The sequence below is a fragment of the Macaca mulatta genome, chromosome 2 (genome assembly GCF_049350105.2).
Source record: "Macaca mulatta isolate MMU2019108-1 chromosome 2, T2T-MMU8v2.0, whole genome shotgun sequence".
NCBI classification, from domain to species: domain Eukaryota; kingdom Metazoa; phylum Chordata; class Mammalia; order Primates; family Cercopithecidae; genus Macaca; species Macaca mulatta.
Genome location: NC_133407.1, coordinates 100,419,586 through 100,434,767, shown reverse-complemented (window position 1 = coordinate 100,434,767; position 15,182 = coordinate 100,419,586). Strand labels below are relative to the sequence as shown.

At 42.6% G+C, this 15,182-nt stretch overlaps 1 protein-coding gene across 6 annotated transcripts in view; it reads right to left on the bottom strand.

The window, feature by feature from the left end:
- Positions 1-13,424, bottom strand: part of OXSR1 (oxidative stress responsive kinase 1) — a 93,773-nt gene extending 80,349 nt beyond the window's left edge. For 4 of the 6 annotated variants that reach the window (XM_077990139.1, XM_077990140.1, XM_077990141.1 and 1 more), the window contains exon 1: positions 12,953-13,424. In XM_077990139.1, coding sequence (XP_077846265.1) covers positions 12,953-13,022 — 70 coding nt within the window. In that variant the 5' untranslated portion in view covers positions 13,023-13,424. 6 annotated transcript variants of the gene reach the window in all.
- Between the last annotated feature and the right edge of the window lie 1,758 nt (positions 13,425-15,182).

Below are 15,182 nucleotides of genomic sequence, written 5' to 3'. Positions count from 1 at the left end.
ATAAGGCCAGTGTGGTGGCTCCTGCCCATAGACCTAGCACTTTGGGAGGTCAAGGCAGGCAGATCACTTGAGCTCAGGAGTTTGAGACCAGCCTGGGCCACATGGCAAAACCTCATCTCTACAAAAAAAAAAAAAAAAATAGCTGGATACGGTGATGCAGGCCTGTAGTCCCAGCTACTTGGGAGGCTGAGGCAGGAGAATCGCTTGAACCCAGGAGGCAGAGGTTGCAGTGAGCTGAGACCGCCCCACTGCACTCCGCCTGGGTGACAGAGCAAGACTCTGTCTCCAAAATATATATATATATGTATGTGTATATATATGTATACATGTGTGTATATATGATTTACACATATAACTATATAATTCGACAGAATTTGTATTTGTTACATTTAAATCCATTTGAAAATCTCTCAATAAAGCCACACAAACACAACCATAGGCAACACCAACATGGATAAATCCAAATCACAGTTCTGACAAACTAAGTAAAAACTCTGCACACAGCTGGGCGCAGTGGCTCACACCCGTAATAACAGCACTTTGGGAGGCCGAGGCGGGCGGCTCACTTGAGCCAAGGAGTTTGAAACCAGCCTGGCCAACATGGTGAATCCCCGTCTCTATTAAAACAATACAAAAACTAGCTGGGTGTCGTCACACACGTCTGTACTGCCCGTTATTCAGGAAGCCGAGACACAAGAATTACTTGAAGCTGGGAGGCAGAGGTTGCAGTGAGCTGAGATTGCACCACTGCCCTCCAGCCTGGGCAACAGAATAAGGCTCTGTCTCAAAAACCAAACAAACAAGTAATGGCACCAAACTCACAAAATGCAAAATTTAAAATAAAATCTAATATTTAAGAACACACTTCTGGCGGTGGTGGCTCACATGTATAATCTCAGCACTTTGGGAAGCTGAAGCAGGAGGACCATTTGGGGCCAGGAGTTCGAGACCAGCCTGGGCAACACAGTAAGACCCCGTCTCTAAAATGAAAAATAAAAATATTAGCTGGGTGTGGTGGTGCACACCTGTAGTCCCAGCTACTTGGGAGGCTGAGGTGGAAGATTGCATGGGCCCAGGAGGTCAATGCTGCAGTGAGCCATGTTAACACCACTACACTCCAGCCTGGGTGAGAGAGTGAGACTTTGCCAAAAATAAAAATAAAAAATAAAAAAAGACAGAGAAAGAAAGGAAATAAAAAAGAAAAGAAAAGAGCATATTTAGCACTCAATAACGTCATCCCATAGTGTACACAAACAACTTTGACAACAGTTTAGGAACATTAACTTTTACTTGATAAAAATCATCCAACAGGCTACTACTGAAATAGTTTGCAGTTGATCTGCTTCTTGGTTGAGCTCCCTTTGTTATGTGTATAAAACAGAGAGGCAGAATGGTAGTGCTTGCCATTAAGTTCCATCCCTCTCACATCCTATCCTCTTAATGATTTCTGCATAGAAGCCCTGAAGAAAGTTTAACTGCTTTCTCTTGCCTTCAGTGAGAGGCCACTGGCTGACTCTTGGAAACACCAGGGAATAGGAGAAGTAAGCTAATCATGCTGGTCACAAATCTACAAGAAAGGCATTTCTCAAGTCACAGGAGACATAACATGGCCTCTGCAAAGTACCTTTGGTCCCAGATAACAGACATCTTCTAATATGTAAATGTGTTCACTGATTCTTTACAATATTTTTACAAATGTACTATCCAGTGGTATTCTATTTAACCAGTATTAGTTCTCAAACCAGCTATTCTACCCCTGGATAATCTAACACTGATTGATTTATCTTATATATACGAAACCTGAAATATATTAATAGCATGCCCTATGTAAACCAAAACCATGCTGGGGTTAAAAATGTAGATAAATGTTTGATTTTAACTTTAGTTATTATTTTCTAGTCATCAGTAAACACAATCAATTTCACTAATAACAAAATACCAAACATACATATTAGCAATCATAACTGTTTAGATACTAAAGTATCTTTCTTTCACTTAAAGATTTATTCACTTAATGAACAAATCTCACGAGCAAGATATTACGCTCTGGTGTGATTTAACAAATGGTCAAATGACAAGATGCTAATGTTTCCCACACCCATTGATAAAAAGAAACTTGCAGGCTCCAGTTCTTCTATGCTAACAGCCACTTTCATCCATCTTCATATTATCTTCCCAAAATAAATGTTAAAATAATCTTCAGCAATTGAAAAATATTTTAAGGTTCTAACATAAAAGATTTTGGTAACACGGTAAAAACTCACTACTTTCAACACTAATTCAGAATAATCAATGATGTTCTCTCATTAGAAAAAAATTTACTTCATAGAAAATAGCAATTAATAATGTAGATAAGATATGGAAGAATATCTAAAAGTTTTATCATAATTATTTTAACTATTTTCCAATATTTTGCAATAATCTAATAATATAGAAGGATTAAAGATACAAATAAAAAAATTTCATCTCTTCTTCAAAGCAGGGTTCCTTAATACAGTTTTTTAACAATTTACTGGGTTTACCATCATTTTTATTGATGTAAATAGGATCAAATAGAAAATATCAGTATACACTGCACACAACAACAACAGAAGTTATTTGTAAAACTGTTACTTCAGCATAAATATTCATACATACGGGTAAAAGGTATCTGTTAGGAATGGTTTAGTCTGCTATAACAGGACGTTTTAGAAAAAAAAGATTTTAAAAAGAACAAAAGGAATGGTTTAGTCAAAGTATGATAGCTACTTCCCTAATGCCCTTGACTAAGCAGTGGCCTAATCTGAATACTAATACCATGGAAAATTTTACACAATTTGCAATAAAACAACATAATTCAGCCTTTCACTATTTCACATTGGCACACATCCTCAATGCCCCATCCTGCATCCTCACTTCTTCCACTCTTCTGTCCTCTCCTAGTTAGTTCTTTAACTGCAACCAATGTTAGCATACATCACACAGCAGAATAAATTAACGTGCGGAAAATATGGATGAACCTTCTCTTTAAATCTTTCAAACTAAGTAACTCTACATCTTGAGACAGAGAAGGATCTGCCCAAGCATGAGCAGGACTAAGAAAAAATTTCAGTCTCTCTCCGCTTTACGAGACTTAGAAATTTGAGAAAGAACCCAGCCAGGCACAGTGGCTCCTGCCTGTAGTCTCAGTGCTTTGGGAGGCCAAGTCAGGCGGATCACTTGAGCTGAGAAGTTTGAGACCAGCCTGGCCAACATGGTAAAACCTACAAAATCTACAAAAACTACAAAAATTAGCTGGGCGTGGTGGCACACACCTGTAGTTCCAGCCACTTGGGAAGCTAAAGTGGGAGGATGGCTGGAACCTGAGAGGCAGAGGTTGCAGTGAGCCATGATCACGCTGCTGCACTCCAGTCTGGGCAACAGAGCGAGACCCCACCTCAAAAATAATTTTTTTTTAAAAAAGAGAGAGATAATTAAAAATAGATATTCCTGTGAGGATAAAAATGAATTAAATGAATCAAATCAAATGAACACATTTTCCCCAAAATTGTGTCCAGCCATCACTATAATAGGCTTATAGTCTAAAGATTTTAAAGTATATTTTAGTAAGGTTTTGCATTCACTAAAGAAAAGCACTAGCCCAGGCTGTTTGTTTTGAAAGATGACTAAAGCATTGTCACCTGAACCATGCAAAACATCAGAATTTACAATTTTGTTAACCCCTTTTCTAAATAAGGTCTCTTGTCAGAGTCATATTGAAAATTAACTAGCAAAACAGCTGTAAGAATAGTCATCATCATAAAAATCATGCTATTCTGTCCATACAAAGATGAAAATAAAGACACACTGCCATATGCTTCAAGTAATTATTCAAGCAGCCTGATGGTTTTGCAATGAATCATCACTCGCTCTCCTGTTCACTCTGGTGATCTCCCATCTGAGCGGATGACAACTCCATTCTTCTAGATGCTCTAGCCAAAAATCTTGGAATCATCCCATCTTCCCTTTCTCTCACATCTAATCCAACGGCAAATCCTCTAACTTCAAAAAATATGCTATATCCAGAATCTGACCTCTTCTCACCATCTCCACTACTACTTCTCTCCCCTGGATAATCTCCTTTCACCCTTGTACCCTTATAAAACGATTCTTCATATTGCAGCCTGAGGTGTTTGTTTGTTTGTTTTTGAGACAGTGTCTCATTCTGTTACCCAGGCTGGAGTGCAGTGGCACGATCTCGGCTCACTGCAACCTCTGTCACCCAAGTTCAAGTGATTCTTATGCCTCAACCTCCCAAGTAGCTGGGATTACAGACATGCACCACCAAACCCAGCTAATTTTTGTATTTTTAGTAGAGATGGGGTTTCACCATGTTGGCTAGCCTGGTCTCAAATTCCTGGAATCATGGGATCCACCCGCCTGTCTCCCAAAGTGCTGGGATTACAGATGAGGCACCTCGCCCGGCCTGCAGCCTGAGTTTTAAAATGTAAGTCAGGTCATGTTAAATCTCTGTTCAAAACCCTGCAACGATTTTCAATCTTACGCAAAGCAAAAGCTAAGTTCCTACAATAACTTACAACCTGACAATCAGGACCACGCATCCATACCACCTTACTTTTCTAACCTCTTCACCTATCTGTCTCTTCACCTTCTGATACACTCTGCTCTAGCTGCCCTCACACCTCCTTAGCATTCCTTAATCCCATCGGCATGCTTCTACTTCAGAACCTTTGTTCTTGTTGTCCTCTGCTTGGAACAAACTTTCTGCAGATAACCACATCATTCACTTCTTCACCTTCTTTGGGTCTTTCCTCAACTGTCACCTTCTCAGAGAAGTTTTCCCTAACCTAAAACTGAAACCCCACCTCCATCCCTAGCAGTCTCTAACGGCTTTCCTGCTTTTTCTTCTTCTTTAGAGTTTCTAGATTGTAAACTCTGTAAAAGCAGGCATTTTTTGTGTTTGCTTCACTGTTTTATCTCCAGCATCCAGAACAGTGCCTGGTACATAACAGGAGTTCAATATTTGCTGAATGAATTAATCAAATAGTGGGGTATATTTTCAAGGAAAAAAAAAATCCTGTTTGGGGCAGAACAAACACAGAAATAGCCCAGTCTTCATGGGTGTTATTTCATTGTCACCATCATGTACATTAACATTCACTGAGCATCCATTCTGTGTGCCAAGTCTATGCTGAGTACTTTCTTTACTTACATTTCTTCTTTTCATCTAATCATTACAATAATCCCATGCGATAGGTTCATGGTCTTACAAGGCAATGTAAGTAAAGCAATGTAATTAAGGTAAAACTTAGGTCATACAGTTAGTTAGGCAGAGTAGGGCCTAGAAATAAGAACTACCTGAGTTTCAACACTTTGCTCTTAATTGGTAGGCATCTGCCTCTTCAGATTAAAGCTAACATTTATTAATTGAATTTTATGCATCAGGTTAAATTATTTACTTGCAATACCCTATTTAACTATTTTCATTAAAAAAAAGAAAAAATGAGGCCAATATTTTTAGTTGCTTAGCCAACATACAATTTCCCCTTCTTTAGTAAGAGAATCCTGACCTATTTTGTTTGAAGTAATAATGTGTCCAGCTAAAGCTTCATTTCCCAGCTTCCCTTGCAAATGACCAAATTATATAGTTCAGGCCAGTAAAATAGACGTGGAAGTCACTGAGAAAGGAATCCAGGAAAGAAAGTCTTTTGAAAGAGAGCCAACTCAGCTTCATGTGTCTTTGTCCTTTTGCCATATTCTTCTGGACTAGAACACAAGCATGAGTCTAGAGGTGGAACAACCATCTTCCAACTATGAGAAGGAGAGTCACCTGCTAAGTGTGGTGGCATGAAAAAAAAAATAGGAGCCTGGGTGCCTGACAGCACCTAGGCTGCCACCTCCAGTCTTCTTGTTATATAAGGGGGGAAAAAGATTTTATTAAGGCACTATTATTTCTATTTTCCCCACATGCAGAGAAATGTAAGCCCTATTTGATACAACACTATGAGGTTGTTGGCCCAATGCTGGCCTCATAGAAAATGTCACCTTAGCTGAGTCTTCCAATAAGTGGAAAAATACACTATTAAGCACCACTCTATTGAAAGCATGAAGTCCTTCACATTTATGGAGGCGCTAAAGGTAAGGCCCTGGAATCTGTATTTGAAAACCACAACTTTAGACTCAAAATGTGTGGCTAGTAAACAATTAATGAAAATAAAAAGGGAAAGTCAAGAATAGAAATATATTGCACTGCCTTCACCAAAGTGTCAAAGCTAGGTGAATCACACCTTAAACCTAGTATGAAGTTTTCAATTTTCTAATCTGAGGTAAATAGTAAATACTCATTGAGACTTTTCACAATGCAGGGCAATAAAAGCTAACTGGCACAGCCCTCTCTGCCATTATATTGTATTATTAGCAATATCATGGTTACAGTTATACTACCATGTCCAACATAAGTCCCTAAATCCATCTAAACCTGAATGAGGCCTGGACTAAGAAAAAAAAAAAAAAAGATGCAAAAATAAAATAAAATAAATGCAATAATATTCCAATAAGCATTAAAAACAGATTCAAAATATTGTAAGTGTTACAAGATTTCACATCACATAGGATTTCATATTTCATGGCAATACCAAAAGTTGGGAAATACGAGGACAAAGAGAAAGGGTAAAAAAAGGTCAGAGATAATAACAACTATCATTTTATACAAGCTAAACACTTCCCACAAATAATGACACTCAACCTATATAACAACCCCAATGACAGAGGTGCTATTCTCCCCAGTATACAAAAAGCTGACATGGAAACTAATTACATAATTTGTCTAAGATCACATAACTAGTAAGAGGCAATGCCAGGATTTGAATCTGGGTCAGTCTAACCCCAAAGCCCAAATTGTTACAGCTGCTTCAACACATGCCAAATACAGTATAACACATGCTCAGAAATTCTAATCTAAGACTAAGGGCTCAAAAATACTGAAATTCTAATCTAAGACTAAGGGCTCAAAAATACTGAAATTCTAATCTAAGACTAAGGGCTCAAAAATACTGAAAGATCAATGATTAATTGTGAGAACGACACTAACATCTTTTACACATAATCATACTTAAAGAACTTCAAATCTTGCCAAAGCATGCTTAAGGCGATACGATTCTTTTTAAAAAAAAAAAAAAAAAAAAAAAGCCCTTTGAATTTTCAGTCTATAGGCTTTTAATGTGTTCCTAGGAGGAGATTCTGTTCTCTGTAGGACTTTACCAGACAGACGAAGAACAAAACAGAATGTGAGAAACAATCCCATAAATAGTATAGTGCTAAGAAGCAAATGTGAAAAAAATTACAGTTCAAATAAACATATTACAGTTCAAATAAATGTACGTGTTTTGATGGAGATGACACCATTACACTGATTACTCTAGAAAAAAATCCTTTGAAAACAAAATTTAAATGATCCCAAAACCTTTTTTCTAGATTTTAATCATTTGTTTCCTGAAAAAGTTGAGTGTAACCTGAAATCGCAAAGATTCATTTTGAAGACCACAGCTTATTACAAATTACTATGTACCAAACTTTTTGGTATGGAAGCAAAGTTAGAATAAGAATACAACGCTTTACTGAAACTTGCTGCTTGTACTAGGCTGTAGATCAAGGAAAAAAATTTTTTTCTCCCTGTTGGGAAAATGGAGAGAGGCTGTAAGGAGTAGACTGGAGGGATGTGACAGGTGTGGAATATCTATCAGATTTTTTTCACTCTAAGGATAGATACTTCCCTTGGCCAGGCACAGTGCTTCATACCTGTAAATCCCAACACTTTAGGAGGCTAAGGTGGGAGGATCGCTTGAGCCCAGAAGTAGAGACCAGCCTGGACAACATATGAGACCCTGTCTCTACAAAAAATAAAACTATGAGGTGGGCATGGTGGCACGTGCTTGTAGTCCAGCTACTAGGGAGGCCAAGGTAAGAGGATCACTCAAGCCAGGAGTTCGTACAGTGAGACAGTGAGCTGTGATCGCATTCCAGCCTGGGTGACAGAGTGAGACACTGTCTCAAAAAAAAAAGCAGGGGAGATATTCCCCTTAATCTGTGAGACAATGTCCCCCATCTTCCAGTTTATATCCAAGAACCAATGTAGATACAGGAACAAGGATCTTGAATTAGGCTACAGGAGACATAGATGCCAGTATTGGCTCTGCCTCTAATTAGCTATATGGCTTTAGGCAGTTATTTTACCTTTCTGTCTCTGTGTCTTCAACTGTAAAACAGTTGTAGATGGTTGTAGTAAGGTGGTTCACCTTTCTTCACACCATACACAAAAATTAACTCAATATGTTTCAGAGGCTTAAATGCAAGAGCTAAAACTAACACTTAAAAGAAACCATAGGATAAAAAAATCTTCACAATGCTGGGTTAGTAAAGATTTCTTAGATATAACACCAAAGGCAAAATAAATAAAAGAAAAAAAGTGATAAACATCAAAATTCAAAACTTTTGTACTTTAAAAGACACCATTAAGTAAATGAAAGAGGTCAAGCACGGGGGCTCACACCTGTAACCCCAACACTTTGGGAGGCTAAAAATACAAAAAATTAGCTGGGTGTGGTGGCACACACGTGTAATCCCACCTACTCGGGAGGCTGAGACAGGAGAATTGCTTGAACCCAGGAAGCAGAGGTTGCAGTGAGCTAAGATCATGGCACTACACTCCAGCCTGGGCGACAGAGCAAGACTGCAACTCAAAAAAAAAAAAAAAAGTTAAAATTAAAGAAGGCTAGGCACAGTGGCTCATGCCTGTAATCCCAGCACTTTGGAAGGCTGAGGCAGGCGGATCGCTTGAGCCCAGGAATTTGAGATCATCCTGGGAAATGTGGCGAAACTCGGTCTCTACAAAAAACACAAAAATTAGCCAAACGTGGCGGCGTGCACCTGTAGTCCCATCTACCAGGGAGGCAGGGGTGGGAGGATCATTTGAGCCCAGGAGGTGGAGGTTGCAGTGAATTTGAGATCATCCTGGGAAATGTGGCGAAACTCGGTGTCTACAAAAGACACAAAAATTAGCCAAACATGGTGTCGTGCATCTGTAGTGCCAGCTACCAGGGAGGCAGGGATGGGAGGATCACTTGAGGCCAGGAGGTGGAGGCTGTAGTGAGCCCTGATCATGCCACTGCACTCCACCTTAGGTGACAGAGTAAGACTCAAAAAAAAAAAAAAGGAAATGAAAAGAAAAAAAAAAACTACAGATGGGAAAATATTTAAATTAAATCATATATCAGATGAAGGACACATACCCAAAATGAATACACATACCCACACTTCTATAACTCAAAAAAAAAAAAAAAAAAAAAACCAGCCAGGCACAGTGGCTCACCCCTGTAATCCCAGCACTTTGGGAGGCCAAGGCAGGTGGATCACCAGAGGTCAGGAGTTTGAGATCAGCCTGCCCAACATGGTGAAACCCCATCGCTACTAAAAACACAAAAATTAGCTGGGCATGGTGGCGAGCACCTATAATCCCAGCTACTCAGGAGGCTGAGACAGGAGAATTGCTTGAACCCAAGAGGTAGAAGTTGCAGTGAGCTGAGATCTCACCACTGTACTCCAGCCTGGGCAACAGAGCAAGACTCCATCTCAAAAAAAAAAAAAAGAGAAGAAAAAAGAAAACAACCCAATGGGCAGTCCAACTGGACAAAAGATTTGAACAGATATTTAACCAAAGAAGATCTATGAAAGCCTAATAAAATAAGCACATGAAAGGATGTTCATCATCATTAGTTATTAGGGCAATGCAAATCCAAACCACAATGAGATACCACTTCATAACCACTAGGGTGGTTACACGCAAAAAGACAACAAATGTAGAGAAATGAGAACTCTTATAATTACTAGTAGGAACATAATGGTACAGTTACTTTGAAAAACAGTTTGGCAGTTTCTTAAACAGTTAAATTTGTGATACAACCCAGCAATTCCACTCCTGGGTATACATCCAAGGAAAACGAAACATATTCATGGGATGACTTGATGTGAATACTCAAAGCAGCCTTATTCCAAACAGCCAAAAAGCAGAAACAATCCAATGCCCATTAACTGGTGTCCAATAAAAAGGAACCATGTACTACATGGCAGATGGATGAACCTCAAAAAGCATTATGGGAAGTAAAAGAAGCCAAACGCAAAGGACCACATATTATATGATTACATTTACATGAAATGTCCAGAAAGGGCAAATCTATAGAGACAGAAAGTATATTTTGCCTGGGGCTGGGGGTGGGAACAGGGAGTGACTGCAAATGGACATGAGGCATCTTTCTGGAATGATGGAAATGTTCTAAAATTGGATTGTGGTGATGACTGAACAATTATGTAAATTTACTAAAAGATTATTGAATTTTACATTTTAATCAGGTAAATCTTATGGTATATAAATTATATCTCAAATTTGTTTTTTTCAAATGAAAAAATATTTATGCTAAGTGAAAGAAACCAAACATGAAAGACCACATGTTATATGATCCCATTTATACAAATGTCCAAAAAAGGCAAGTCTATAGAGACAAAAAGTAGATTTATGGTTGCCTAAGGCTGGGGGTGGAAAAAGGAATTAACTGTAAGAAAGCACAAGAGATCTCATGGGGATGTTGGAAATACTCTAAAACTGGATTATCGTGAAGACAGTTGTACAACACAGGGAATTTACTAAAAATCACTAAACGTTCCACTTAAAATGGGTGAATTTTATATTAAATTATACCTCAGTAAAGCTGTTTTAAATCCATGAAAGATGGTCAAATCACACTGGAGTTCATAACCTTTTAAAAACCATGGACCACTTTGTGAATGTGAGGAACACTAACCCTATCCAGAAGACTGAGAGGCTACCTTTTGCCCACTCACAGACATCCTAAGGGTCTGAGGACACCAAATTAACAAATCACCAAATCTCTAGCGCCTTTGTAACTCTGAAATTCTTTGCCATCTTAACACCAAAGGCTTTGAGAATGACTACAACCACCCTCTTCACCCTAGAAAGATGGACACACTACCAGAAAAAAAATAAAAATAAAAACTCTTCTTTTAAAATGATGATAGGGAACCTCATCTTTACTTCTCTGACATCATTTTAGAATCTTCTATTTAATCCTTTCCTTCAATATGAAACTCTGACTGGCGGAACCAGAAGCAATCAGTTCAGACCGGGAACCAGCTGTCTTTAGAACCAACAAATACACGTCAAAGACCCAATAAATACGTAGCAAGCACACAGGCCCATGAAGTGGCTTAAGCAAAGATGTGATGTCTTTATTTAGTCCAGGTTTTTTTGTTTTGTTTTGTTTTTGTTTTTCCTACACAAACCAATACTGCTTTAAGCCCAGATTGTCTTACAACAAGAGGCAAGTAAAAAAAAAATTTTTTCACAAAGTTTTTTTAAAACCCACAGTGAAATAAACACCGACACTCCCAAGGCAGCTAAGAAGTCTTCAGTTGGTCTTTGTTATAAAACTAATTTTAGGGCAGGATGCTGGCAAAGTAGACAATTCTCCTTCCTCCAATACACAGGTGTCTGCTCATGTCAGTTTGATTGAGCCTGTATAGCTAAACCCACCCCCTTTTGATTTCCAAGGTCACTGGGTTATTGTTGTCCAACAAATACTCCCCTCATCCCCAGGCCCCAGCCTCCTCCCAATCCCTAGGCTTCTGTGAGAATTACAATCTGTTTGTGCAAGTTTTGGTCTCTGCCAACTGGGATTCCTGGACCCCCTTCAAATCTTTTCACACACCAGCCCAATTTATTGGATCACGTCAAGGCACTATTTGAGGGCCTCCAGTGATACATAAAATTCCAAAATCTGTAGCAAGGCTGAGAAGATCCCTAAGCTCTGGCTCCTCCCTTCCCTCTCTATCCTTGCCAGCCTTCCTTCAGGTCCTAAAACATACCAAGCTTTTCCCCTACTCAAGGCCACTGCATCTCCTCATCCCTCTGTAAGGAAAAATCTTCCTGAGGCTCTTAATCCTCACTTCTCATCCTTCAGGGCTCAATTGAAATGTCATCGCCTCAGAAAAAGAATTTTCCTTGAAATCACCCTAACTAGATCTCCAGGTTATTCTCTATCAGAACATCTTGTTTATCTCCTTCATGGCACTTGCCAAAACCTCTTCTTTTTAATTCCACCCCCCCCCCACCAAGGACGGAGTCTCGCTCTGTCGCTCAGGCTGGAGTGCTATGGTGCGATCTCGGCTCGCTGCAACCTCCGCCTCCAGGGTTTAAGGATTCTTCTGCCTCAGCCTCCCGGGTAGCTGGGACTACAGGCGAGCCCCACCACATCCAACTAATTTTTGTATTTTTAGTAGAGACGGGCTTTCACCATATTGGCCAGGCTGGTCTCAATCTCCTGACCTCGTGACCCGCACGCCTCGGCCTCCCAAAGTGCTGGGATTACAGGCGTGAGCCACCACGCCCGGCCCTTTTTAATTCTTTTTGTCTACTTATTTAATGTCTACCTCCTCGACTAGAAAGTCACTTGAAAGGAGTCAGAAGCTGGGTCTCTGTTGCTCAGCGTGGTTCCTGCAGCTTCACCTGGAGGATCCCCAGCTCGCCCCAGCACGGACCAGGAGGAAAAAACTAAAGCAGAAATCGATGGCTGTGCCCACAACTTCAAGATCCCATTTCTCACACAGCCTCGGTAAGGCCTGCCCCACACCTGCACTTTCTTTCTCTACAAGACACATGGGTCGCTCCTGTCCACACATCGGAGAATGCTGTACACAAATCTCTCCTGAGCCCCCTCAAGCCCCACCCCACGCCGCCTCACAGGCGCGCGCCTCAAAACCCCCTTCCCGTCTCACACGCGCTCGACACAAGCGTCCCACGAATTCCTGTGAGGGCTGCGCTCCCCGAGCTTCCGCGGATCCCCACGTTCCCGCGTCCCCCGCCGCCCAGCGCCGCGCCTTCCCCCTCCGCGGCGCCTGCTCTCACCGATCACCTCCTGCAGCTCGTAATCGTCCCTGTTGATGGACCAGGGCAGGGCGCTCGAGTCCTCGGACATGACGGCGGCAGCGGCTCGCGGTCCTCCCTCAAACTCGCTGACCTCGCTCGTCTCCTCGCCGCGCGTCTCCCCACCCCCAACAGCCGCCGCCGCGCCCCCACCAATCGTCTCGGAACAGCCACGGGTCGGACGGCGCCAGGGCGCGGGGTCACCGCGCGGCAGAGCGGCGGGGTCTCAGAGCTCCGGCAGACCTCGCCTCCTGCTCCTCCGCGTCCGGCACTGCCCGGCCCAGCCCACGTCCTGTCCTAGGCCTCCGCAGCAGCAGCGACAGAAGCTTTCCCTGGGCCCAGCCCCTCTGTCCCGCCCTCCACCCCAGCCCCACGCACGGGCCAAACTTTCCCTTCTCCCTCCACCTGCCGACACGCAGCGCGCTGACGTCACTGCGCTGGTCACGCCCCACCTCGGGCTCGCCTCCGGCCGCCATCTCCAGTGTGGCTGAATACAAAGTGAGCGAGCTAGAAACCCAAGAAGGTGGGAGTTGGCGGTGAAAGGGAAGAAATGTTTAGGTAGAGGTTCATCGAAGGCATCGAAAAGCCGTAGGAGAGCCTCAGGTAGCACAGAGGCAGTAGCCACACTAAGCATGGCGACCAAAGCGCAGCAAAGTAGAGGGGGCGGAGCCACTTCTAGCGCCTGGGGCACGTTGCTGGCTCCGTCGTCGCATTCATTGGTTTGTTTGAGAAGGAATCAGAAAAGCAATGGGTGTGGGTAGACGTCAGTCATAAGCTGGTCCCGCCTCCAGGCTCTTAGAGCGCTTCTCCGTGTTAGGGCTGCAGCCCTTCAAGAGCCCCATTACCCCGCTCGTCTTACCACTTCCTCTGGAGTGACGTCACGGCGTAACCGTCACACCCTCGAGACGTGCGAAAGCCTCCACGGGGTGTGGAGAAGCCCTGAGGGAGCGGCTGGGTGGGGTAGCCTTCGGGTGTGGACCACTGCCAACTAGGATAAAAGGCCTTGGGCCACCGGTCGGAGTGAAACTGGAAGTTTGCCTGGTGACATTTTTTTCAAGGCGGACGTTCTCTCTAAGGCATGCTGTGGCGCTGTCTCTCGCGGTTCCCTCCTGCATTGGGCGGGTTCTGTCCATTAGCAACTTTAGATCTGCAGCTCAAGCACCTGCCTTGAGGGCCTCGGAAGGCTTTTTCCCCCGGAACAGGGTTTGGGCTATTAAACAAGTCAGATCGACCCACAGATTTGGGGGTTGTCTCACGAGCCTTGGCTTTTGTCACCCCCACTGAACAGTTTTCTCAGTTTGACTACGTAGTGCTGTTGGAGAAATTAGCGAGCTGAAGACAACACGCTTGGTAAATTGGATTTTAAAAAATAAAGAGCATATAACAGGAATAGGGCTAGGTGCGAAACTGTTCTAGGTTGGACGCATTTCAGTCCAATGGCAGTTATTAAGGAAGAGACCTTAGGCCGGGTGCACTGGCTCATCCCAGCACTTTGGGAGGCCGAGGCGGGCGGATTACCTGAGGTCAGGAGTTCGAGACCATCCTGACCAACATGGTGAAACCCCGTCTCTACTAAAATACAAAAATTAGCCAGGCATGGTGGTACGCGCCTGTAATCCCAGCTACTAGGGAGACTGAGGCAGGAGAATCGCTTGAACCTGGGAGGCAGAGGTTGCAGTGACCCGAGAGCATGCCGCATGCCACTGCACTCCAGTAGCCGACAGACCGAGACTCCGTCTAAAAAAAAAAAGAAAGAAAAAAAAGGCTGGGTGCAGTGGCTCACGCCTGTAATCTCAGCACTTTGAGAAGCCGGGGGGTCGGGGCGGGGTTGGGGGGGGTGGGTGGATCACAAGGTCAGGGGTTCGAGACCAGCCTGGCCAATATGGTGAAACCCCGTCTCTACTAAAAAAATACAAAAAATTAGCCGGGCGTGGCAGCGCGGGACTATTCAGGAGGCTGACGCAGGAGAATGGCTTGAACCCAGGAAGCGGAAGTTGCAGTGAACGTTGATCGTGCCACTGCACTCCAGACTGGGCAACAGAGCCAGACTCCGTCTCCAAAAAAAAAAAAAAAAAAAAAAATCCTTTCCTGCAAGCCATTGGAAGTTCAGGGTTTTTTTTGTTTTGTTCTGTTTTTTTGTGGGAGACGGAGTCTTGCTCTGTTGCACAGGCTGGAGTGCAGTGGCATGATTTCGGCTCATTGCAACCTCCAC